This window comes from Poeciliopsis prolifica, unplaced genomic scaffold (genome assembly GCF_027474105.1).
Source record: "Poeciliopsis prolifica strain line A6 unplaced genomic scaffold, Auburn_PproV2 SCAFFOLD016, whole genome shotgun sequence".
Classification (NCBI taxonomy): Eukaryota; Metazoa; Chordata; class Actinopteri; order Cyprinodontiformes; family Poeciliidae; genus Poeciliopsis; species Poeciliopsis prolifica.
The window spans coordinates 4,430,001-4,457,632 of record NW_026562391.1 but is presented as its reverse complement, the minus strand read 5'-3'; the positions used below and the strand labels follow the sequence as shown (position 1 = coordinate 4,457,632).

Below are 27,632 nucleotides of genomic sequence, written 5' to 3'. Positions count from 1 at the left end.
AAAAAGACATCCTTAATATCAAAAAAATAAATATAAGTTGTGAAGTAGATTTTTCTTCAAAGAGAAAATCTTTTATTTGCATCATACAGTGTATCATTGTCAAGATGTTTTTTCGTGCAGCTGCAGAGGGTGTACAAACTAATTGAACAAGATGTGTCTGTTGAAGTTTCACAGACTAGTTATCTGGGAACTTTTTTCCCTTGGCCTTCCCTGCATAGAGATAGAGTGTTTAGTTTTTTCATCCCGTGGACATTGTAGTGAATGAGTGTATAAGGTTGAACTGTTCCGTCTGTTTTCCTTTGTTTCTTTTGTTTGGTCTTAGAAGATTGAGTCTCTGCCTCTGTTAGCAGAGAGGGTTGAATAAAGCAACTATGCAACTCTTGAGTTCGTTAGAGCAGAATGATTTTCGTCTAATGCAGTGTACTTTTGCTCTCCGTCTGCAGATGTATTAAAGATGTTTTTGCTCCCTGACTGTTGACTGGACCTCAGTCTCTGAATTATGTACTTCACAAAATGCTTAAAGAGTTAGAGGAACTGGTCATAGGAAACGTGGGAGGGCTGAGCTGTGGTTCTGAATGGTGCATCCTCTCAGCAAGAATATTTCCTGTTTCAATACAAGTAAAGCTGATTTTTCTGTCTATAGTTTATTTATTTTAGATCATTCATTGATGTTCTCCAGGTTCATTCTCTCATTGCAAAAGCTGCTGATTGTAACAGCATCTAGTGAATAAAAAGTGGATAAGAAATAAGTTGCCACAAATTGAGGGTAGAAATAAAATTTATTTTAAAGTCAAAATGACAAATATTATAGAAACATAAAAATATCACCATAACAATGTGACAGGTTTAAAATACTGCAGATATAGCCTGCATTTTTACCTTCATGATTTAAAAGGAAACAAAGTCTGGTTCATCGAAAACCTCTTATTTATTATGATGTGAGGAAAGTTAATGTAGCACAACAAACTGCATCATTAAAACAATGATCAATTAGCATCTAAATCTTAAAACTAGTTAGAAATGTATAATAATTTCCTCTGCAGTGCTTTTCATCATTTTGCTTTCCGACAATCAGAACAAAGATCTTCATTTGTGGTGAGACTTTGGTTCACTTGTTGAGAATCAGCAGCTTCATTGTTGCTCTTGATTCTGTCATGCGAATGTTGAGCTGCCTTCTGGATTTTTTACCAATCTGAAAAATAATCATTTATGATATTGAAGTGAGAGTTATATTACTGAGCAGACCAGCTTATCTGGATGAATGTTCAAAATCTCCCAGGACAAAACCTGAAGGATCTGGACCCAAAGATAAAGTCAGATTCCACTGAATGTGGAGAGAAATGAAAACAATGTAGGAGAAATATCTACTGAATCCTCAAAAAAAAGTTAAAAGAAATCAATTAATGTCTTGTTTGCATTTGCAATAAAACTTCTCAAATCCACCTGTTGATATTTTGATGAAGCATCTTTTGAGATGCAAGAGAGACGAGCACAAACTGACCAGAAACAGAAACTCCCCCTAGTGGACATAGAAATACTGAACAGGGAAAGTTGGATGCAGAGAAATATTTATAGTTCACTCATTGCTCCAGCTCTCTTCATCTATCAGCCATCAGGTTATTTAATGTCAGTGTCTTCAGCTGTGAGGAGCAACAAGCCCCTGATAATTAGGAGCGTTTTGTGACAAATGCAGTCGACTGATTTAACAGAAGAGCCTCATATTGAACCTGTTTGAACGACACCAACTTGTTATAAACTGTGTGATGCTGTGAGATCTGTGATGGATTCTGCCACACATTGTCAGGATAACAACCAACACAACAAAACGCAGAACTTTTCACTCAGAACTGTTAGATTTTTTTCTAAATTAGTGTGTTTCCACTAGGAAAATGTATTTCATAGTTAATGGAAACTTAACTAATGCAATAATCCTCACAAGAAGAAATCTTTCAGAGTTTCAACTTTGTGGACTTACATTATTGATCCTCGGGTTCTTAGAAGCATCAGCAGTGATCAATACATTCATCTGGATTTCTACAAGAACAACAAAAAAAACATGTTTTGTTTTCTCGTTTTTTCGCATTGTGTGTTGACATTCTGGGTAAATTCACCTTCTTTCTTTATTTTTCTTTTAGGAATCATCATAAGGACCAAAGGCAGGATCCACAGCAGAAACAGGACGACACGCAGAAGGTAAAATAAAGTCAGACCTGAAAAGAAGAGACAGGACAATTTAATAGGTATCAACAGAACATTTCCTGGAAACAAACGCAGAATGAAAACATTTAATAATTTGAAACATTGTTGAGAACAATCAACACTAAACACTCAGACTTCATTCATGGATGACCAGGCAGCAGGAAGGACTGGTAGGTCCAGGTTTGACCTGGATTTGATCAATTGGCTCTAATGGGAGATTCTGTTGTTGTTGATTCTTGATCCAGAGATGGTTCTGTGCTTAACGTTAATGCTCATGGTATTTATCTTTTAACAACTCTGGCTGGTTTTGGTTGCTGGTTTATCTCTGAGCACAGAAGTTTGGTTGCTGTCTGATTTAATTAGAAGTATGAACGCAAAATAACTCCAAAAGATCGGATTTCAGCAAAAAATAGAATGAAGCATCAAGATCTGTGATGTGAATGTTGTTATTTTTGTCTCATACTCAAAACTCAGAAACCTGAAAAAGTCCAGACCTCAAAAGTCAGTAGCACGACTCAATCTAATGAAAGAGGAAATTGTTTTTTTTTTCTCTATTTTAAGGTGACATTTAGCAAGATGCCTAAAGATGGTGGCATGACATTCTCTCACACTGATGTACTCTGAATGTGCATGAATGTGTTGATGCTTGTGATTGTGAATGTTTAAACAGGTGCATCATTTCAGGCCATCAACTACTGATAAACTAAATCCTACAGTGAGGAGCTGAAATGACCTTTAGTTTAATAATGCAGAAATCAACTGTATGTCATAAAGCAGCTCAGAGCCGAACAATAGGAATGAAAAGATTGAACAAACAACAGGAGTAACAGAGATGTAGAAAGAAGTTGAAAGAGTTTACCAGGATTATCTGATGTTGGTGGTTGTGATGTAACCTGTTCAGCAGAGCTAATTGGAGTCACAGAGCTGGTTTGATGTGGAGAGACTGTTGGAGAAAATACAAAACGTAATGTGATAAAAAACCTTCACCTGAATGTTTTGTTGCTTGTTATCATTCTATCTCTTTGTGTTGGTCTCACCGACTGCCAGCTGTATCTTTATGAATCTCAGCTGAGAGTCTGAACCACAGTAGTATGTTCCTGCATCAGCTGCTTCCAGTTCACTGATGATCACAGAGAAACAGCTGGAGGAGACATTGAGCAGCTTGAACTTTGTTTGGTTCTCCATCATATCTGTACAGTTGTGTTGGTCTCCTTTACAGAGGAACGTCTTGTTATCATGATGTTGTCCTGAATTAGGACACTGCAGAGTTACTGGACGTCCCTCCATGCCACTGATGTTGTACAACTGCAGACAGGATTCTGCCAGAGAAGGAAATTTGAATAACTTGTATTTATAAACTTCTTAAGATTCATTGTCACATTAGCAAAGGCAGAATGATCTCTCACCTTTGACCTCCAGTTCAACAGCAGAAAAAACATCAAATCCTGAGTTTCTCTGGACTCCACAAAGATACGACCCAGAATCCTTCAGGGTCAGAGTGGAAATGGTCACTGTGAATATTCTTGACTTCCTGTCATCAGAGAGTCTGAATCGTCCATCTTGTGTGTTTCTAGAGGTGATCACTGCCTGCTGTCGACATGTGGAGGGCCGGTTTCCTCTGCAGAAGAACTTCAGCTTGTTGACAGACTGAGAGTCGTACGAACAGCTGATGGTCACTGAACCTTCCTCAGTACTTTGGATTTTATTCGTCGTGTCGCAGCATCTGTCTGACATGAGGTTAAAAACCAATTTAAAGTGAAATAAAAACTAGAACAAACCTTCACATAAAAGAAAGTTGTACTTTTGTGATATATAACATTGTAGATTAGTAAAATTGAGCCTTTTATTAACATGTCTGCATTGATGTCTAAACAGGTTTTTATGTTGGATATAATAGACGATCAAGATCAGCAAGTACATGATAATTCAACTAGCAAAATTAGAAAATACATTTTGCTTCTAATAATAGCTAAATTTAAGACCACACATTGATTAAAGTGTGTATTATTAACATGGCAAAACATTGATGCTTTATTTTATTCATTTTAATTTGCTGTGAAATCTCCAGAGAAATATAGAACAATTTAATTATTTACCTTCTTTTATGTACAGTATTACTTCAGTGTAGAGATCTCTAAACCACCTTGAGACTCCACACCTGTATTTCCCCTCATCATGTGATTGTAGATCAGAGATGGTTATTGTGACGACTCTCCTGTTTTGATCATCAGTGATGGAATATTTGCCTTTATTTTTCTGTGTTGTTGTAATGAGAACGTCACTGTAGTCACAGTCATGCTTGCAAAAGTATTTTTCGTACTCCTCATATCCCCCACTGTAGTAGCATGAAACCTTTACACCTCTTCCCTTGTATCCAAACACTTGGATCAAACCTTCAGCACTGATCATAAAACTCAGAGATGCTGCAGATAGAAAACAACATCAGTTTAGTTTTGAGCTTCAACATGTGAAAAAATTTTTTTTATACAAGTTTTGTAAAACTACTTTTTCAAATAAAAAGCACAATTAGTTTGTATGAGATAAGGCGATCACATTTCTGTCACAACACAAACAGGAAGTGCTACTGAGTCTTTAAATAAATACTAAATAATTAAAAACACATTTAATTTGAATTAAATAGATTTCATCGTAAGATTAAAGCAAACTGTTGCAGATCATATCTTATGTCTTACTGTAGACAATGATGAGTTGATGGCTCCACATCTCTTTGTCCTTCAAAACAAGAGCTGAACTGAGGCAGAAGTTATTTTAAAATGAGACATTAAGAGGAAACGTCAGAGCTACTAAGGATCCTGATACTCTGAAGGTTCAACACCCTTTGAACGTGTCGAATTAACTCAGCAGTGTGAAACGTCTTGAAATAGGAAACTGAGTTTTTTCACCACAACAAAAAGGGTGGAGTATTGAGGGACACTTAGTTTCTGGTTTTAGTCTCAGCTTTGCAGATCTTCATTTTCTTGTTCTAAAATATTCAGGAACTTGATTTGTTCTCACACCAAGAAACAGTCAGCAGGGTTTTGCATTGAGAAATCTTTATTGCTTCTATCTGTTCATTTCATCAAAACTTATCAGTTGAATGATTTTATAATTAAAAACAAGAAGAGATTAATCATTACAGCACTGAACCTTCAAAAAGATTTGAGATGATCTTTTGATAATTTACTGATTTTATTTTAGGTATAATGTTGGACAAAAGGCTCTTTTGAGCTTTTTGCTAAAAAGAGATGAACATTAATAAAACAAGATTAGATCAGTTTTCAGGGAAAACCATCTTGATTGGTGCTTCTTTATTCTTTCATGTGCAGAAAACATCTGGTTGAAGAGAAGGAAGTTCACTGCATGTTAATAACACCTGTAACATGGAAACAGCACCAACTTCCTCCCTTTTACTGCCTGATCCAGGAGTTTTTCCTGCATCTTCCACTGAATGCGTCTGTTTGTTCAAAGAACATTTCCTGTTAGACATTGAACTCCAAGTGTTTAATGCATGAAGGCCCAAACATCAGACTAATCTTTAGCTCCCTCTAGTGGTCCAAGTTGAGACTCAGATTGGGAACCTCCAAAATGTTAGTTACTTTCAGTCAAAGGAAAATGCTCAAATTAAAATAGGACCCTCCTTCTAAATCTGTCGTAGGTGTGAATATTTTTTTGTATGTTGATTCTTTGAAACTTCTTCTAAATTTATTTTTGGTTTCAGAAATAACAGAACCAAAAGATGCTTATTGTGACACAGTGAACTGATCGCCTGCCCTTCAGTGCCCAGGATGATATGACAGCACAAGTCACTTGTTCTGTTTGCACATAGTTTTAACACACCTTAATAACATTTGAGATAAAACCTAATAAGTACTAAATATTCTTTTCTGACCCGTTTTACACAATATTACGGCCCGGCTCTGATGACCGCAACAAGAAACTGGGAGGAAACGACAACAAGAAGCATTTCAAGCCCTTCAGAGGCATTTATTATTAAAATGATTGTCTAGAGGTATTGAGCGGCAGCCCAAGAACCACTACATCGTTCCCACTGGATACATTGTTCAGCTGACAAGTGATTATAAGAGACTCTCAACTCCAAGACCCTCATTGAATGACAATTAACAGGCCACATTGCAAGACAGCAGGCAGGGGGCCGCCACACACAAGATGGCAGAAACACTGGTCACGTGTTTCCTAACTTCTGCAGGTCTCCTTTGAGGATGATGTCATAGATATCATTGTCAACATGATTCAATGTGTTTGGAGTGGCCGAGTTTATGTAAATATCCTCTTGAAACTCGTAGACCTAAAAATATTAATATATGAAATTAATTAGATTCTTTTTGTAAGAAACATCAAATATCTAATAGCTGAAGTTCAATTTACTCACATCGTTGATTCTCGTCTCCTCATCACTGTCAGCAGAGTTCAACACGTTTCCATTGGTTCCATCCACTAAAACCACAAGTAAACATGTTGTGATTCTGTGGGGGATTTATGTGTTGGTGTATATCTGTGTAAATGTACCTTGCTTGATCCTTGATTTGGATTTTAAAACCAGCAAAAGGACAAATGTCAGGATCAGAAGCAGAGGGAAGAGCGCAGGCAGAATATAGAATAAGAAACATCTGAAAACAAGGAAATGGAGAAATTAGCTGGTTCTCAGAACCTTCCCTAGAAAACACACCCACAAAATGACATCGATTAATTATTTCAGTCAGACCCCTAGCCAGTTCCTGTTTCCTCGTTCTCATCATATTTAGCTGGTTTCTTAACTTAGAGTTAATCCATTTAAGTCAATGATGGTAAGACATTATATCTCCTGAAACAGAGAAACTTTACTGGTTTACTCAAAAATCTCCATTTTTGAACGTGTGAATGCATTGTGAGTGTAGAAGGTTAGGTGTGGATTGTTGTTTTATAACAGTCTATTCAAAACTGATAAACTCAGAGTTCAGTTTAATAATGCAGAAATCAACTGTATGTCATAAAGCAGCTCAGAGCCGAACAATAGGAATGAAAAGATTGAACAAGCAACGGAGTAACAGAGATGCAGAAAGAAGTTGAAAGAGTTTACCAGGATTATCTGATGTTGGTGGTTGTGATGTAACCTGTTCAGCAGAGCTAATTGGAGTCACAGAGCTGGTTTGATGTGGAGAGACTGTTGGAGACAATACAAAACGTAATGTGATAAAAAACCTTCACCTGAATGTTTTGTTGCTTTTTATCATTCTATCTCTGTGTTGGTCTCACCGACTGCCAGCTGTATCTTTATGAATCTCAGCTGAGAGTCTGAACCACAGTAGTATGTTCCTGCATCAGCTGCTTCCAGTTCACTGATGATCACAGAGAAACAGCTGGAGGAGACATTGAGCAGCTTGAACTTTGTTGGTTCTCCATCATGTCTGTACAGTTGTTGTGTTGGTCTCCTTTACAGAGGAACGTCTTGTTATCATGATGTTGTCCTGAATTAGGACACTGCAGAGTTACTGGACGTCCCTCCATGCCACTGATGTTGTACGACTGCAGACAGGATTCTGCCAGAGAAGAAATTTGAATAACTTGTATTTATAAACTTCTTAAGATTCATTGTCAAATTAGCAAAGGCAGAATAACCTCTCACCTTTGACCTCTAGTTCAACAGCAGAAAAAACATCAAATCCTGAGATTTTCTGGACTCCACAAAGATACGACCCAGAATCCTTCAGGGTCAGAGTGGAAATGGTCACTGTGAATATTCTTGACTTCCTGTCATCAGAGAGTCTGAATCGTCCATTTTGTGTGTTGCTAGAGGTGATCACTGCCTGCTGTCGACATGTGGAGGGCCGGGTTCCTCTGCAGAAGAACTTCAGCTTGTCGACAGACTGAGAGTCGTACGAACAGCTGATGGTCACTGAACCTTCCTCAATACTTTGGATTTTATCACCGTGTTGCAACATCTGTCTGACAAGAGGTTAAAAAACCAATTTAATGTGAAAGAAAAACTAGAACAAAACCTTCACATAAAAGAAAGTTGTACTTTTGTGATATTTAACATTGTAGATTAGTAAAATTGAGCCTTTATTAACATGTCTGCATTGATGTCTAAACAGGTTTTTATTTTGGATATAATAGACGATCAAGATCAGCAAGTACATGATAATTCAACTAGCAAAATTAGAAAATACATTTTGTTTCTAATAATAGCTAAATTTAAGAACACACATTGATTAAAGTGTGTATTATTAACATGGTAAGACATTGATGCTTTATTTAATTCATTTTAATTTGCTGTGAAATCTCCAGAGAAATATAGAACAATTTAATTATTTACCTTCTTTTATGTACAGTCTTACTTCAGTGTAGGGATCTCCAAACCACCTTGAGACTCCACACCTGTATTTCCCCTCATCATGTGATTGTAGATCAGAGATGGTTATTGTGACGACTCTCCTGTTTTTATCATCAGTGATGGAATATTTGCCTTTATTTTTCTGTGTTGTTGTAATGAGAATGTCACTGTAGTCACAGTCATTCTTGCAAAAGTATTTTTCGTTCTCCTTATATCGCTCACTGTAGGAGCATGAAACCTTTACATCTCTTCCTTGTATCCAAACACTTGGATCAAACCTTCAGCACTGATCATAAAACTCAGAGATGCTGCAGATAGAAAACAACATCAGTTTAGTTTTATGCTTCAACATGTGAAAACTTTTTTTTTACAAGTTTTGTAAAACTACTTTTTCAAATAAAAAGCACAATTAGTTTGTATGAGATAAGGCGATCACATTTCAGTCACAACACAAACAGGAAGTGCTACTGAGTCTTTAAATAAATACTATATAATTAAAAACACATTTATTTGAATTAAATAAATTTCATCGTAAGATTAAAGCAAACTGTTGCAGATCATATCTTATGTCTTACTGCAGACGATGATGAGTTGATGGCTCCACATCTCTTTGTCCTTCGAAACCAGAGCTGAACTGAGGCAGAAGTTATTTTAAGATGAGACATTAAGAGGAAACGTCAGAGCTACTAAGGATCCTGATACTCAGAAGGTTCAACACCCTTTGAACGTGTCGAATTAACTCAGCAGTGTGAAACGTCTTGTTTCTGCATTGGTCCAATGTTAAATCTGCAACCGAGACGCTCACAGGCATTACTCACAAATACAGGAAATAGAGTTTTTTCACCACAACAAAAAGGGGGTGGAGTATTGAGGGACACTCAGTTTCTGGTTTTAGTCTCAGCTTTGCAGATCTTCATGTTTCTTGTTCTAAAATATTCAGGAACTTGATTTGTTCTCACACCAAGAAACAGTCAGCAGGGTTTTGCATTGAGAAATCTTTATTGCTTCTGTCTGTTGAATTCATCAAAACTTATCAGTTGAATGATTTTATGTTTAAAGACAAGAAGAGATTAATTATTACAGCACTGAACCTTCAACAAGATTTGAGATAATCTTTGACAACTTACTGATTTTATTTTAGGTATAATAATGGACAAAAGGCTCTTTTAAGCTTTTTGCTAATAAAAGAGATGAACATTAATAAAACAAGATTAGATCATTTTTCAGGGAAAACCATCTTGATTGGTGCTTCTTTATTCTGTTCATGTGCAGAAAACATCTGGTTGAAGAGAAGGAAGTTCACTGCATGTTAATAAACCTGTAAACATGGAAACAGCACCAACTTCCTCCCTTTTCCCGCCTGATCCAGGAGTTTTTCCTGCATCTTCCACTGAATGCGTCTGTTTGTTCAAAGAACATTTCCTGTTAGACATTGAACTCCAAGTGTTTAATGCATGAAGGCCCAAACATCAGACTAATCTTTAGCTCCCTCTAGTGGTCCAAGTTGAGACTCAGATTGGGAACCTCCAAAATGTTAAAGTTACTTTCAGTCAAAGGAAAATGCTCAAATTAAAATAGGACCCTCCTTCTAAATCTGTCGTAGGTGTGAATATTTTTTTGTATGTGTTGATTCTTTGAAACTTCTTCTAAATTTCTTTTTGGTTTCAGAAACACAACAGAACCAAAAGATGCTTATTGTGACACAGTGAACTGATCGCCTGCCCTTCAGTGCCCAGGATGATATGACAGCACAAGTCACTTGTTCTGTTTGCACATAGTTTTAACACAGCTTAATAACATTTGAGATAAAACCTAATAAGTACTAAATATCCTTTTCTGACCCATTTTACACAATGTTACGGCCCGGCTCTGATGACCGCAACAAGAAACTGGGAGGAAACAACAACAAGAAGCATTTCAAGCCTTCAGAGGCATTTATTATTAAAATGATTGTCTAGAGGTATTGAGCGGCAGCCCAAGAACCACTACATCGTTCCCACTGGATACATGATTCAGCTGACAAGTGATTATAAGAGACTCTCAACTCCAAGACCTCATTGAATGACAATTAACAGGCCACATTGCAAGACAGCAGGCAGGGGGCCGCCACACACAAGATGGCAGAAACACTGGTCACGTGTTTCCTAACTTCTGCAGGTCTCCTTTAGAGGATGATGTCATAGATATCATTGTCAACATGATTCAATGTGTTTGGAGTGGAAGAGTTTATGTTAATATCCTCTTGAAACTCGTAGACCTAAAAATATTAATATATGAAATTAATTAGATTCTTTTTGTAAGAAACATCAAATATCTAATAGCTGAAGTTCAATTTACTCACATCGTTGATTCTCGTCTCCTCATCACTGTCAGCAGAGTTCAACACGTTTCCATTGGTTCCATCCACTAAAAACACAAAGTAAACATGATGTGATTCTGTGGGGGATTTATGTGTTGGTGTATAATCTGTGTAAATGTACCTTGCTTGATCCTTGATTTGGATTTTTAAAACCAGCAAAAGGACAAATGTCAGGATCAGAAGCAGAGCGAAGACCGCAGGCAGAATATAGAATAAAGAAACATCTGAAAACAAGGAAATGGAGAAATTAGCTGGTTCTCAGAACCTCCCTAGAAACACCACCACAAAATGACATCGATTAATTATTTCAGTCAGACCCAATAGCCATGTTCCTGTTTCCTCGTTCTCCATCATGTTTAGCTGGTTTTCTTAACTTAGAGTTAATCCATTTAAGTCAATGATGGTAAGACATTATATCTCCTGAAACAGAGAAACTTTACTGGTTTACTCAAAAATCTCCATTTTTGAACGTGTGAATGCATTGTGAGTGTAGAAGGTTAGGTGTGGATTGTTGTTATAACAGTCTATTCAAAAACTGATAAAACTCAGTTCAGTTTAATAATGCAGAAATCAACTGTATGTCATAAAGCAGCTCAGAGCCGAACAATAGGAATGAGAAGATTGAACAAAACAACAGGAGTAACAGAGATGTAGAAAGAAGTTGAAAGAGTTTACCAGGATTATCTGATGTTGGTGGTTGTGATGTAACCTGTTCAGCAGAGCTAATTGGAGTCACAGAGCTGGTTTGATGTGGAGAGCCTGTTGGAGAAAATACAAAACGTAATGTGATAAAAAACCTTCACCTGAATGTTTTGTTGCTTGTTATCATTCTATCTCTCTGTGTTGGTCTCACCGACTGCCAGCTGTATCTTTATGAATCTCAGCTGAGAGTCTGAACCACAGTAGTATGTTCCTGCATCAGCTGCTTCCAGTTCACTGATGATCACAGAGAAAACAGCTGGAGGAGACATTGAGCAGCTTGAACTTTGTTTGGTTCTCCATCATATCTGTACAGTTGTTGTGTTGGTCTCCTTTACAGAGGAACTTCTTGTTATCATGATGTTGTCCTGAATTAGGACACTGCAGAGTTACTGGACGTCCCTCCATGCCACTGATGTTGTACGACTTCAATTCTCATATATGAGATTTTATTCATACATGAATCTATGTAACTTTATTGATAACAATCTCTTTGCATCAATTTATAAATCATGTGCTCTTTTCACTAATTCAAAAATGGGAGGTGGAGGGAAATGAAGGACTGTCATGACCTCTCACCTTTGACCTCTAGTTCAAGGGCAGAGAAAACATCAAATCCTGAGTTTCTCTGGGCTCCACAAAGATACGACCCAGAATCCTTCAGGGTCAGACTGGAAATGGTCACTGTGAATATTCTTGACTTCCTGTCATCAGAGAGTCTGAATCGTCCATCTTGTGTGTTGCTAGAGTTGATCACTGCCTGCTGTCGACATGTGGAGGGCCGGTTTCCTCTGCAGAAGAACTTCAGCTTGTCGACAGACTGAGAGTCGTACGAACAGCTGATGGTCACTGAACCTTCCTCAGTACTTTGGATTTTATTCACCGTGTCGCAACATCTGTCTGATAGGAAGAGAAGAAAGTCTGTCAGGTAGTAAAAGATATATATATATAACCGTACAGTTTACCAGAAAAATATGAATTAAATAAATCCGAATGTGTAAAGTTAATCATGATCTACTAATATGAGTGACATTAAAATGTAAAAAAACCATAAAAAAACATAACCAACTAGAAATTATATTCAATCCATGCTTACTTGCTTACACAGCAATATTAGAAAGTAGATTTTATATAAATTATGTTTGTGTATAAGAACTAAATTTGTATTTTTCCTTTCAATAACACCATGAAATGAAGTTAATTTTTAAAATCTTTTTCTTTTAATAATCAATTAATATACCTGTATAAAGTTCAGAAGTTTCATTGATTTCAGACATTTAAGATTCATTTTTTAAGTCTTCTGACTTCCTGTAACTTCCTTCAGATTCTTAGTTTTCAGTCCATTGTAGTTTATAGAACATCATGTTTATCAGGAGACATTAGATACAAAATGTTGGCAGGAATGTGAAACATTTAAGGGACAAATCTTCATCTAAATCTTATCAATGATGAGCTGCTCACAGCCAGTGCAGAAAAATCTCCAAGATTGTGGAAAATCTTTAAATATTTTCAAATATTGTAAATATAGGAACTGTTATATTTATGTCCATATTAAAAATATTTCAGTGTTTTTAAGTGTTGATTCTGTTTTCATACAGTTTTCATTCCCCTGCTTGCCTTTCTGAGGCCTCAGAGTCTTAGATGGTAAATCTTTTAATTACTTGCAGATAATTCAACATTTACTGTCAGTGTAAATTAATTCTGACCGTCTGATTTCATTAAGACAGAATGAGGGAAGCTCAAAATGTTGCATCTCAGAGTATCTTCATAGTGAAACATTTCTGCCAATTCTTTATTCTCTGGTCTATAAAGTTCAGTCTATTATGTTAACTCAAATGTTTAACATCCAGTTAAAACTATTTACCTTCTCTTACTTCCAGCTTTACTTCAGTGTAGATATCTATTCCTCTTCTGCTCACTCCACACCAGTATGTTTGTTCATCATCCCAATGAAGATCATAAATGGTCACAGAGAAGATTCTTGATGTTTTGTCATCATAGGTGGAGTATTTGGTCTGATTTGTTTGTGATCTTGTTAAAACATCGTTATTGTCACATGGGTCTTTACACAGATACTTCTCATAACTTTCATAACCTTCGTCATATGAACAAGGAACATTCACATCTCTTCCTTTGTATCCAAACACATGGATCAAACCTGCAACACGACTCACACAACACACAGCAGCTGGAAACAGGAGAGAACAAAAATATAATTTATGCAACTAACTTTAATTTTAAATTATTGTCACTTGCAAAAGAATAGAAATTCTTAGTCTGACTCCTCAGCAAACTGTAAACATATAAATAGAAAAGGCCACATCTATAAAAGACAATGATTAGATTGTAAATGTATTTATTTAAAAGCAAATAGAAAATCAAAAGTAGTATGTCAGCGACTACAGAGGGAGCCATCTTGTCTATTTGATTTTATTCTACTGTTTTATGACGTTAAGATGACAAAATCTTCTTTGCATTTTAAAGCCACTGGAAACTGTTTAATTTATATTAGTAGATAAATTAATATTAAAACTTACCAGATAAGATGAAAAACACGATCTGGAAGCTCCACATCTTTGCACTACTGAGGACAACAAACTAAACCAGAAATAACGTTGAAGTGAAGCATGAAGTATCTTAAGGAAACCACATTGATCTGATGAGTTCAGCCCTCTGCACAAACATCAGCAAAACTCATGAGTGAGGTCTAAATTATCATTTCCTCTATTTTTCAAATGCTAAAATCAAACTACATCACTACAACAAAAATAATAAGAAAACATGCTTATCATTAATAACATAAATATAAATACTTAAATAGTTAGAGGAACTGGTCATAAGAATCATGACTGAGGGCTGAGCTGTGGTTCTGAGTGCTGCATCATCTCAGCAAGAATATTTCCTGTTTCAATACAAGTAAAGCAGATTTTCTGTCTATAGTTTATTTATTTTAGAACATTCATTGATGTTCTCCAGGTTCTTTCTCTCATTGCAAAAGCTGCTGATTATAACAGCATCTAGTGAATAAAAAGTGGATAAAGAAATGTTGCCACAAATTGAGAGTAGAAATAAAATTTATTTTAAAGTCAAAATGACAAATATTATAGAAACATAAAAATATCACCATAACAATGTAACAGGTTGAAAATACTGCAGATATAATCTGCATTACTACCTTCAAGATTAAAAAGAAACAGAGGCTGGTTCATCAAAAAGCTCTTATTTATTATGATGTGAGGAAAGTTAATGTAAGAAAACAAACTGCATCATTAAAACAATGATCAATTAGCATCTAAATCTTAAAACTAGTTAGAAATATATAATGATTTCCTCTGCAGTGCATTTCATCATTTTGCTTTCCGACAATCAGAACAAAGATCTTCGTCTGTAACAAAGAGCTGGCTTTGCCAATCCTTCATCTCCTGTGTTTTACATGAAATGGTTGCAGTAGATTTGCTCAGTTTTCGTAGATTGCTGTGTATTCATCTGCATCTCCAGAGAGCAATTCTGTGCTCTGCGTCCTCTTCTGCTGTGAGAACATCGCATGATTGTTGTACATCTAAAAAAGAAGAAATAGATTACAATGGTTGGCGTGGGCGAGTCAGGTTACTGTCAGGTTTAGTTTAACATTAAAATGCAACTCATGTTCGAAGCCCTAGTCCTCGATGCGGCTGTCGTGAATTCGAGTGTTGACTTGATGGCCTTTGTCTTCCTTCACTCTCACAACCAACTTTCCTGTCTGACACCTTTCAAATTAAAGCCTCCGGAGAAAACAAACTCTTGAGAAAACTCCAGAGTAATGTAGCACTGTAATTGTCATATAAACTAATGTTTTCATATAAAAACTTCTAAAGTGCCGCCTCATGTTGGTACTGGGCCGTGTACAAAAAACCATTTGGACTTTGGTTTCTTACATCTTCCTCACTTGTCACGTCTTGTGCATCTACTGCCTCCAGTTTGCTTGTGTTCATGTCGACTGCTGCTTCAAGTGAAACAAAGCAAATGAAAATAAATTAGCTATTGTGCACATTTGCCTTTGTTGAAAGCAAAGACACGAAGCTCACCTGTCAACTGGCGACGTTTGGTCTTGCAAACTTTGACCAGGATGATTATCAGTATCAGCAGCAGAACAGGAAGTGCAGCGAAAAGCCAGTACAAAGCTGCAGATGAAAGTCACAAATAAAGAGTAAAACAAATTCAAGATGAAATTACTTGACTTTCTCAAACACATTAGCCTTAAAGCACCATGCTGCTACAAGTAGGAAGGACTATCAAAAAGTCCCTGAAGTCTACATGCTCCCCTATCGCTTCTTTTATACAGTTAGTCTTACTCTGATAATTCTTGAGTTGTAGTTTAGTTTAGAAACTTCTTAAATAGCAAATGCTTTTGCATATGATCACATGCAAAATGTGTTTTCTTCCAGGCTCTGTATACAGCTGCCACTCATAGAGAAGTGATATGGTTACCTGTCAAGGGAGAATAATAATTACTCAGAATAAATGGTGTCTACTGTTGAGTGAAACTTGAGCAAATGTTTGTGTAGAAAATGTTAAAAGTTTGGGTGCTAAAAAAGTGAGATGGCAGCGGGAAGAGGTAATGACTCCCCCGTCTTTTTTGTGTCCAGTCCTGGGTGTTTGGACAAATATTCCACCTGGGAGTAGAGACACCATGTGTCGGTTCTGGGAGAGGCCATAAAGAGGGAGGAGTTTTGCACAAAGGTTTGTGGTGTTTCATGATGATGCTTAAGTGTAGAGATGAGATATAGTCCTTAAGACTAGCCAGCAGAAATGAGCAAAAACCTGGTGGGACTGTGCAAGTGTGCTAAGATCATTTTAGGAGCTGCTTCTCAGTGTGTGTGTGTGTGTGTGTGTGTGTGTGTGTGTGTGTGTGTGTGTGTGTGCCTGGGAAACACAGTATACTTCCACTTTACTAAGAAGTCAGGAAATAAAACCAATATTAATGTTTAGCATTTCTTAAAAATCAGAAAGTAACACAATGGGTGTTTCTTTCTGCTACTTTAGACCTAGGAAACGGAATAAAACAAGCCAGATTCAGAGTTTTATGCGTGAATGCTACACCGATAATGAAAGAACATTACTGAGTAACACTACGGAGTCCATGCCTTCCTCTTTACGAAGCCAATCCTAGAACATTGGGCTGGTTTTTATCAAGTTATTTCCAGCTTGCACTAGAGAGCAACCAACTCTGATAAATACACACCATATATATACATGCCAGATATCAATGTGGGGCTCTCTGCCACAAGCTCGGTTTTATTTCATCATCTCACCTTTTATTACGGACTCCTCTGACACACCACGCTGTTCTTCTTCGTCTGCGATGAGTAAAACACCAACAATAATAAACTATTAGTTCATCACCACAATCATCACGTCAAAACGTCTGGTTCTGTGCAAGCAGCTCATGCTTGTACAATTTTCAAACTATCTTAGATTTATGATCTGCTTTATGAATAAAAGCATCATTATTACATTCAGTTTAAAATTTTAAAAGCAATAGGGTGGCCTCAGTGTATCATCATGCTCTTACCTACAGTCAGATGAAACTGGGTGTAGTTTCCAACGCTCCACTCGGGGTCTGATCTACACCAGTATGTCCCAGAATCCTCTGCTTCAGGTTTTGTGATCACCACAGAAAAAAAGGTGGCATTAACACTATGCAGTGTGAATCTGCCTTGGTAAGTCATGTATGTGCAGTTGCTGCGCTGGTCTCCTTTGCAGAGGAACATCATGTTGTTGCGATGATGACGTGGATAAGGACACTGGAAGGTCACCGCACGTCCCACAATGAAACTCACGTTCTTTGACTCCACACAGCACCACTCTGACAAAAAACAACAAGTCACACTCTTCTATGACAATTGATCTCAACAAAGGTAGTTAGTTTGACTTCTCACCTTTGACCTCTAGTTCAACAGCAGAGAAAACATCAAATCCTGAGTTTCTCTGGACTCCACAAAGATATGACCCAGAATCCTTCAGGGTCAGCCTGGAAATGGTCACTGTGAATATTCTTGACTTCCTGTCATCAGAGAGTCTGAATCGTCCATCTTGTGTGTTTCTAGAGGTGATCACTGCCTGCTGTCGACATGTGGAGGGCCGGTTTCCTCTGCAGAGGAACTTCAGCTTGTCGACAGACTGAGAGTCGTACGGACAGCTGATGGTCACTGAACCTTCCTCAGTACTTTGGATTTTATTCACCGTGTCACAACATCTGTCTGATAGGAAGAGAAGAAAGTCTGTCAGGTAGTAAAAGTATAACTGTACAGTTTACCAGAAACATATGAATTAAATACATCAGCTTATGTAAAGTTGATCACAATCTATTAATTTGAGTGCATTAAAATGTATTTTTTTTAAACTGCAAAAAACGTAAAACAACAAGTGATATTTAATGCATGCCTACTTGCTTATACAGTAATACTTGAATATAAATTTAATTAAATATAATTCATTTTTATTTAAATGATCAATTATTATGTGTGTAAAAAGTCCAGATGTTTCTTTTATTTACATTGTTTGATTAGATTTCAGTTTTTTAAAAGTCTGTCTGACTTCCTGAAACTTCCTGCTGTGTCTCAGTTTTCATTCTATTGGAGTTTGAAGAACAGCAAGTATATCTGGATAGATTTAATATAAAATGTTGCCATGGATGTTAAACCTTTAAGGAACAAATCCTCATCTGAGCCTAATCAATGATGAACAGCCGCTCAAACAGGGCAGAAAAACCTGCAAGACCCTGAGAGTCTTTATAAACTAGGAAATATCATAAATATGACAACTGTTATGTCTATGTCCACGTTCACACTGATATATTTATGATCATTTAATATTGACATATCTTCATAGAAGTTATTGATAAAAACCAAGTAAAATTTAACTGTGTTGTTCTGTGTTCACATAGTTTTAATTCCCTTGCTTTCCTTCCCAAAGCCTCAAAGTCTTTCACTGTAATTCAACATTTACTGTCAGTGTAAATTAGTTCTGACCGTCTGATTTCATTAAGACAGAATGAGGGAAGCTCAAAATGTTGCATCTCAGAGTCGCTTAAAACCGGAAACATTTTTGCCAAATCATCATTGTCTGTTTGTTTTGTAAAGTTCAGTCTATTATGTTAACTCAAATGTTTAACCTGCAGTTAAAACTATTTACCTTCTTACTTCCAGCTTTACTTCAGTGTAGATATCTATTCCTCTTCTGCTCACTCCACACCAGTATGTTGTTCATCATCCCAATGAAGATCATAAACGGTCACAGAGAAGATTCTTGATGTTTTGTCATCATAGGTGGAGTATTTGGTCTGATTTGTTTGTGATCTTGTTAAAACATCGTTATTGTCACATGGGTCTTTACACAGATACTTCTCATAACTTTCATAACCTTCGTCATATGAACAAGGAACATTCACATCTCTTCCTTTGTATCCAAACACATGGATCAAACCTGCAGCACGACTCACACAACACACAGCAGCTGGAAACAGTAGAGAACATAAATATAATTTATGCAACTAACTTAAATTTTAAATTATTGTCTCTTGCAAAAGAATAGACAGAAATTCTTAGTCTGACTCCTCAGCAAACTGTAAACATATAAATAGAAAAGGCCACATCTATAAAAGACAATGATTAGATTGTAAATGTATTTATTTAAAAGCAAATAGAAAATCAAAAGTAGTATGTCAGCGACTACAGAGGGAGCCATCTTGTCTATTTGATTTTATTCTACTGTTTTATGACGTTAAGATGACAAAATCTGCATTTTAAAGCCACTGGAAACTGTTTAATTTATATTAGTAGATAAATTAATATTAAAACTTACCAGATAAGATGAGAAACACGATCTGGAAGCTCCACATCTTTGCACTACTGAGGACGACAAACCAAACCAGAAATAACATTGAGGTGAAGCATGAAGTATTTTAAGGAAACCACATTGATCTGATGAGTTCAACCCTCTGCACAACATCAGCAAAAATCATGAGTGAGATCTAAATGATAATTTCCTCTATTTTTCAAATGCTACAACCAAAATACTTAAATAGTTAGAGGAACTGGTCATAGGAAACATGACTGAGGGCTGAGCTGTGGTTCTGAGTGCTGCATCATCTCAGCAAGAATATTTCCTGTTTCAATACAAGTAAAGCAGATTTTTCTGTCTATAGTTTATTTATTTTAGATCATTCATTGATGTTCTCCAGGTTCTTTCTCTCATTGCAAAAGCTGCTGATTATAACAGCATCTAGTGAATAAAAAGTGGATAAAGAAATATGTTGCCACAAATTGAGGGTAGAAATAAAATTTATTTTAAAGTCAAACTGACAAATGTTATAGAAACATAAAAATATCACCATAACAATGTAACGGGTTTAAAATACTGCAGATATAATCTGCATTACTACCTTCAAGATTTAAAAGAAACAAAGACTGGTTCATCAAAAAGCTCTTATTTATTATTATGTGAGAAAAGTTAATGTAAGAAAACAAACTGCATCATTAAAACAATGATCAATTAGCATCTAAATCTTAAAAACTATTTAGAAATGTATAATAATTTCCTCTAATTTTATCATTTTGCTTTCCAACAATCAGGAAAATGTTAAAAGTTTGGGTGCTAAAAAAGTGAGATGGCAGCGGGAAGAGGTAATGACTCCTCCGTCTTTTTTGGACAAATATCCCACCTGGTAATAGAGACACCATGTGTCGGTTCTGGGAGAGGCCATAAAGAGGGAGGAGTTTTGCACAAAGGTGTTTGTGGTGTTTCATGATGATGCTTAAGTGTAGAGATGAGATATAGTCCTTAAGACTAGCCTGCAGAAATGAGCAAAAACCTGGTGGGACTGTGCATGTGTGCTAAGATCATTTTAGGAGATGCTTCTCAGTGAGGTGTGTGTGTGTGTGTGTGGGTAAAGTAACACAATGGGTGTTTCTTTCTGCTACTTTAGACCCAGGAAACGGAATAAAACAAGCCAGATTCAGTGTTTTATGCGTGAATGCTACACCAATAATGAAAGAGCATTACTGAGTAACACTACGGAGTCCATGCCTTCCTCTTTACGAAGCCAATCCTAGAACATGGGGCTGGTTTTTATCAAGTTATTTCCAGCCTGCACTAGAGAGCAACCAACTCTGATAAATACACACCATATATATTCATGCCAGATATGAATGTGGGGCTCTCTGCCACAAGCTCAGTTTTATTTCATCATCTCACCTTTTATTACGGACTCCTCTGACACACCACGCTGTTCTTCTTCGTCTGCGACGAGTAAAACACCAACAATAATAAACTATTAGTTCATCACCACAATCATCACGTCAAAACGTCTGGTTCTGTGCAAGCAGCTCATGCTTGTACAATTTTTCATCTAACTGGATAAAAAGAATGAATTTGACATTGATTGAAGTCCACTTTTCCCTGATAAGTCTGTTTGAAATGTGTTTAAATAAGAAGAACTTCAGTCTGGTTAAAACCAGGCCCATAAACAACATGTTTCTTTGAGGTTGCTCTGTTATACTTCTTGAAATCGACTGCAAATTAAGTGTCTGCTTTGGTCCAGTTAAGCAGAACTCTTTAGATTGCATTTGGTGAAGAGAAGATATCCACACATTAAATTTGAACACGCTGAATATGAAGGCGAGAAGAAAAAAAAAAAAACAGTTTCATTTCCCTATCTCACCTTCCACTTTGGGCTTTTCAATCAACATGTTGCTTGTTGCTTTCACTGCAACAAGCAACATGCCAATTCTAAGAAAATGCAAGTTTTCAATACAAAACATAAAAACCATGCATCCATTTTGGTTGTTAGATTTTCAGTTTACGTTTGTATCGCCGTGCTCTGAACATTGTGCAGTGTGAATATACCTTTATAAGACATGCTGCTCTGGTTAGAGGAACATCATGTTGTTACGATGAACACTTGAAGGTTGCAGCATGTCCCTTAGTGCCATGCTTCAAAAATCTGACCCAGAATCATTCAGTCAGATTGAAAGATGTCACAGTGAATATTGATGACTTCCTGTCATCACTGGACACTGAGCCATCCTCACGAACACATTTCAATTCAAAGCTCCAGTTTATTCACATTTATTCTATCATTTAGATGTGCAGTTTAGAGTTTAGATATTTCTCACACTGCTTACACCTGTCATGTTTTGTTCATTTTTACAGATACAATTGCGTTTCCTCATTGTGAGATAATTATTTTATTTTGCTGGTTTAGCTGTTTGTCCTCCTTTCCCTTTTTTTCACCTCTGACAAATGAAAATTGCTCTGAAATAAGACATAAAAAATCTAATCTGAGTACTTAAATAAAGATTCACATTAATTTAGGCTTAAATAGTCCATTGAGAATTATTTCATATCATCCCCATGACCCCCGCAGACGAAGCTTTGGACGTCCTCTAAAACATCTGCAGCTGATGTGTCTGCAAACCGAAGCTTCGATTCTTTATCTGGAAGCTTTTCTCTCTGAAAAAACAAAAAAAGACGCATAAGTTATGGAATTGATTTATGTCAATTTTTGTCTTCACATTGAAGACAAAAACAAGCTCACCTTTCAATGTTTTGTGACATTTATTCTTGTAAACTTTAACTAGGACCAATGTCACCATCAGCAGCAGTCCAGCAGCTAAAGCAAGCAGGGCATAGAAAGCTGGATCTGAAAGTTGGTGGAGAGTCGCGTCTGCCATGATTAGAAAAAAGAGAGAGAAACGTTTATGCACATACAACGCTATTTCTCAAACACATTAAAATAACAACTTAGAGTGTTTGAAGTGAGATAATTAAGGCTTTTAGGCATAAATCCAGGTGGTTTGACTTGAACATGTTGTCACATCGGTTTTAGGAGGAAAAAACACCTTCACATAAACTCCTGAGACACTGATAAAGGCTTCATCCTCTACAGAACCAACTACTGGATTTATAAGAGTTATCTTCTGCAGGTCACTAACAGAACCTGAAAAATTAAACAAAGGATCATAATGAGCAGAGGTTTTGGTTTGAGCTCTTTTCAATAGACATTAACCAACCAATCTGTCTCCAGATTCTAACCTTGGACAGCAAAATAAATACTGTCTAGTTGGCAAAAAAAAAAAAAAAATCAACCAAATCCTTCAAACAATCCACTGAAGCCAAGAGATGACGTGTTCAGGATACACTTTTCCCCGATGGTTTTCTCTACATAGTGTCACTTATTTTTCTGTTTTCATGCAGAAAGCATCTGCTCTCAGCTTCCGCAGCAAACACAGCATCACCCAAATAGACTGACATGATCTCATGCAGTTGGTGATGAAGCTGGCAAACAGTGGGGATTCACTTATTCTGTAAGTTTGTGCGAACCCAAGAGCACTTGAATCCCATTCAAGCTGAATTTTGGCTGAGTTTAAATTGTTAAATGTTTTTACACCTGATGTACAAAACTGAGGTTGTTTTCAGTGAGGTGGTTTCTGTAGATGCCTCTCTCACCTACAGAAAGATGAAAGCGGGTGGAGTTTCCAACATTCGCCTCTGGGCCGGAGCCACACCAGTACGTTCCAGCATCTCCTGCTTCCAGCTTCATGACTGTCACAGAGAAAGAGCTGGAGGAAACATTGATCAGAATGAACCGACTTTGATCCATCATGTCTGTGCAGTTGCTGGCTCTGTCTCCCTTGCAGAGGAACATTGTGTCATTGGGATGCTGGGGTGCATAAGGCACAGGAAGGTCACACTATGCTCCATCACACCACTCATGTTCTGTGACTTTGCACAGCACGACTCTGCTGAATGAAATAGAGACATTGGTGTTTTTTATTGTTTTTTTTTTTTTGAGAGAAAATAGGATGAAATCACAAAAAATCGAGGTAGCCTGCTTGGGTTCTCACCTTTGACCTCTAGTTCAACAGCAGAGAAAACATCAAATCCTGAGATTCTCTGGACTCCACAAAGATACGACCCAGAATCCTTCAGGGTCAGACTGGAAATGGTCACTGTGAATATTCTTGACTTCCTGTCATCAGAGAGTCTGAATCGTCCATTTTGTGTGTTGCTAGAGTTGATCACTGCCTGCTGTCGACATGTGGAGGGCCGGTTTCCTCTGCAGAAGAACTTCAGCTTGTCGACAGACTGAGAGTCGTACGGACAGCTGATGGTCACTGAACCTTCCTCAGTACTTTGGATTTTATTCGTCGTGTTGCAACATCTGTCTGACAGGAAGACAAAACTGTTTTCTACAGCAAAAATTACAGAAAAATGCAATTCTAAGAAGCAAAGAGACAGAAATGTAGAAATCTTTGAAACTTTGACGTACGCGTCCAGGCCAGAAATAGTAGAATGTTCATATCATATGTTTTAAGTTTTTAACAATTAAATACTGAAATAATATGACAGCAAACAAAAAGCACAAATCTCTTATTGTATTGTTGTTTCATTTGAACTGAAACAAATTTATGGTCTAATACAAAACATTCAAAATTTTGATGAAGTTTCAAAAATGTGCTTCAAACAATATGAGGTAATACTTTGCTGTTGTTCTGTTTTAGGCAATCTGTGTTCAGTCGTATCAATCTTATTCTCTTCTACGTGAATTTTGTTTTTAAATCATGACTCATTTAAGCGTAACACTCCAGCTGCCATCTTTGTGCTTTATTCAATCAAAAACATCTTATGTCTATATTTCAGCTGCTGTTGTGGTCATAGTCTTGTTCAGTTCGGCAGCATAACTGATCAATGAATTATTTAAACAAAAAAAGGAATCAACGTGGATCATCCATAGGTTTTTTTTATCTTACTTCTCCTTCTTCTTCTGCCTTTATTTGTTGCTTTGTCTTATTTCTAAGGACAATCCGTTCATGTAGAAATGAAATTAGTAGAAAAGTAATTTATCATTCCCGAGTTTCCACCATCCACCTTGACACACACCGACCTCCCTGGATTCAGCTTTTTTCTCTGCATCTACAGTGAGCTCATACTTTATCATTCGTAGGATTAAGAGTTTGATTATTTACCTGCTTTTACGTCCAGCTTTACTTCAGTGTAGATGTCTTTTCCTGCTCTGGTCACTCCACACCAATATTCCCCGGCGTCCTCCAAACGAAGACCAGAGATGGTCACTGCGACGACTCTTGCTCTTTTGTCGTCGTAAACGGAGTATTTGGTTTTATTTTCTTGTGAGGTCTTGATGAGAAAATCACTGTAGCCACAGCTGTTCTTACACAGGTACTTCTGGTATCTCTCATATCCTGGATCGTACGGACAGGAAACCGTCACATCGCTCCCCTCGTATCCAAACACACGGATCAAACCTGCGGCGCCGCTCACACAGCTCAGAGCTGCTGCAGAGAGAAGACAACATTAACTGAGTTTTCAAGTATTTTCTCCTCTTTAACATTGTGTATAATTTTTTATCATTTTCAGATCTGTTCCCATGAAATAAATGCAATGAAAAGCTTGTTCTTTTTCTAATTTTTTTAATCACCTGGCAGAAATATTTGTTTTAAAGAAACTTGTTTGGAGAAGATAAATCAACACCCAGCAAGACGATTTCCTCAAAATCAAATGTTATAACTTACTGCACAACATGAGCTGCAGGTTTTGAAGGTTCCACATCGTTGGTGAAGACAAGAAACTGAAGCAAAAACCAGAACAAACAGCAGTGAGAAATGTTTCTGAGGAAGCAGTGAGTCAATGGAGCAAACAAAACATTCAGAGCACATTTGGCAGATTTAAATCAACAACTGAGCCGATTTTACTTGGTTTTGCTCCAGAATTTGCATGTATTTCACTCTTTCAGAGTCATTTCAACAACAGATTGAATTGCTTTCACTCTTTCAGCTGTTAGATGTCAAGAATCCACAGGTGGTAATCCAGAGCAACAGCATCACCTTGTGGCCACTGCGGCTTTTATTCATGTATTATTTATTATTTTTACTGTCGGCTGGAATTAACGAGCCCATGAATGGAATATTGAAGCAGCTATTTCTGTCGTTGTACCTGAATGTTGCAAACAGGAAGTTATTAATTATCATTATTTCACACACACACACACACACACACACACACACACACACACACACCCATACACACACACACACACACACACACACACACACACACACACACACACACACACACACACACACACACACACACACACACACACCTACTAAGGCATGCTACTCGGTTTTACTGACATCGTGGGGATTCCTACACACGTCTACATCCCAGAATAACACGCGACCCAAACTCTTGAAATCTGCCTCTGAAAATACAATCATGAAGCACTTTCATCCCTAAAGCTTCCTGAATGACCCAAACCAAGAACGTCTGGGTTCTGGAACTCAATAAAAGGATGTATAAGTTCATACATAGATCTCTCTTCTGCTTTTGTTTCCTATGTTTGGTAAAATAGTCACAGCAGTAAATTGTCTGCGAAAATAAAAATAAATAGAAAAAAACATGAATAATACATGAATAATCATGATAAATGAATAATAATTAAAAATAATGGTGGATAAAAAGCTTAAGACCAAATGCAAAATTAAATCATATACAAATCTATTAATCTCATGTTAAATAAATACAAAATATTACTTTTATTTAAGTATTTTATATCAGCTTGAGTTATGCAGAACTGATCTGATCATTGCTATGGAAACGATCAGAAGCAAGACGTTGCGGCTGAAGTCCAGTGAGGTCACTGATGAGGTCACTGATGAGGTCACTGATAAGGTCACTGATAAGGTCACTGATGAGGTCACTGATGAGGTCATAGATGACATTTACATCACAATAGATCAAAGAGGTTCTGATGCTTAAAAGATTGAATCTGAAAGCATCAGCCAGAAGAAGATACTGGAGCATCAGAGTAGAGCGTCATAATTACACAGCTGTCATGTTTGGCCTAGCTAAAGCATTCGTCCCTTTTCTCATCCCCCTCGGTTGGGGAATTGGCTACGCGGTAACCTCCAGCATGCAGAAGCTCACGGATCAGTACTTTTCCGGGAAGGATTCGAAAGAAAACGCCGATCAACGTGGAGAGGAGGACTTGCTCTGGAAGGGTCCAACACCCACTTCCACAGAACAGACCGACCCGAGTGGGACCTCGGCCTCTATCCCTTCAAGGACCGTCCGTACAGAGGACGACACCGCTGCCTCTGAGCAAACCTGCCCGGCTGGGGAGGTTTGCTCAGAGCAGACAACTGGTGTTGTGGACTCTGTACCAGACAGTCCTGAGGGGATTCCGACTGTCGACGAACAAACTGACCCGGCCGGGGAAGTTTGTTCAGAGACGGCGGAACATGAGGGCGAGGGAGCGGTTGTAGAGAAGTCTCCCCCGGCTGGGGAAGACTTGTCTGCGACTGACCTCGCGGCCAAAGCTGTGGCTGACGCCACAGAGAAAGCTTTGGTTTCCCTGGTCCCATCGTTGGCCCTTCCTTTACATTCTCCTCTCCGCTCGTCTTACACAGGAACTTTTCCAATAAGATGTTCCCTGGCCGAGGAAGCTCAAAATACTCTGTCTGCAACAATTTCCGTTGGCCTAGAGATCGATTGTCCCCCGGAGTGGAAAAAAGAAGAAGTCGGCTCAGCTTTCCCAGGGACAGAGGACGGCATTGGTGGGCCATGGACTAGCGGACGATGGACTCCGCTACAGCTGGGTGGACGCTGCTCTCCAGAGCGTCCTGAACCTGGGCGTCACACGGAGGTGTCTCGCTCAGGAAAGGGACTTTCTGGAGGCTTCGTCCATCCCCAGTTGGACGAGGCTCATCCTCTCTGCGGTCCGTGACCCCGGCAGACATTTTTGTACGGAGGACCTTTCCCCGGTGTTGATGGAGCTGAGGGAGAGGTGTCAGCCATCGGACCTGGGAAGGGACTTGGATATAAAATGTTTGTTGGAGTCGTCCATGGTCTGGCTGGACGCTTTCGGAAGTGCCACAGATAGGGAGTTGTACAACAACAACTCTTGTTCTGTCTGTGGCACGATGTTTCTTGAGCTGCTAAACAACGGCTCCCTGATCTCCCTTCCACCGGTGAGATTTCCAGCCA

The 27,632-nt window shown here is 37.7% G+C and overlaps 2 protein-coding genes and 1 long non-coding RNA gene across 3 annotated transcripts in view; all 3 read right to left on the bottom strand.

Annotated features, from left to right (window-relative positions):
• Window positions 1-1,108: 1,108 nt before the first annotated feature.
• LOC129367182 (polymeric immunoglobulin receptor-like) lies at window positions 1,109-3,933 on the bottom strand. Its single transcript, XM_055041481.1, has 6 exons — window positions 3,606-3,933; window positions 3,237-3,518; window positions 3,059-3,142; window positions 2,112-2,210; window positions 1,976-2,034; window positions 1,109-1,192 (listed from the first exon to the last, which is right to left on the bottom strand). Exons 1-6 carry the CDS (start codon window positions 3,931-3,933, stop codon window positions 1,109-1,111), a joined length of 936 nt encoding a protein of 311 aa, XP_054897456.1.
• A 2,485-nt stretch (window positions 3,934-6,418) lies between these two features.
• On the bottom strand, window positions 6,419-6,797 carry LOC129366776 (uncharacterized). Its single transcript, XR_008606647.1, has 3 exons — window positions 6,727-6,797; window positions 6,590-6,654; window positions 6,419-6,505 (listed from the first exon to the last, which is right to left on the bottom strand). It is a non-coding gene; the product is annotated as an uncharacterized LOC129366776 (long non-coding RNA).
• A 16,482-nt stretch (window positions 6,798-23,279) lies between these two features.
• Window positions 23,280-27,632, bottom strand: part of LOC129367181 (CMRF35-like molecule 7) — a gene marked incomplete at its 3' end in the record, with an annotated part of 4,938 nt that continues 585 nt past the window's right edge. Inside the window, exons 2-5 of the mRNA XM_055041480.1 lie at window positions 25,160-25,215; window positions 24,596-24,922; window positions 23,474-23,794; window positions 23,280-23,368 (exon numbers count right to left, since the gene is read on the bottom strand). Of these exons, the coding sequence (XP_054897455.1) occupies window positions 23,280-23,368; window positions 23,474-23,794; window positions 24,596-24,922; window positions 25,160-25,196 (774 nt within the window). The remainder of the gene's footprint in view (window positions 23,369-23,473; window positions 23,795-24,595; window positions 24,923-25,159; window positions 25,216-27,632) is intronic.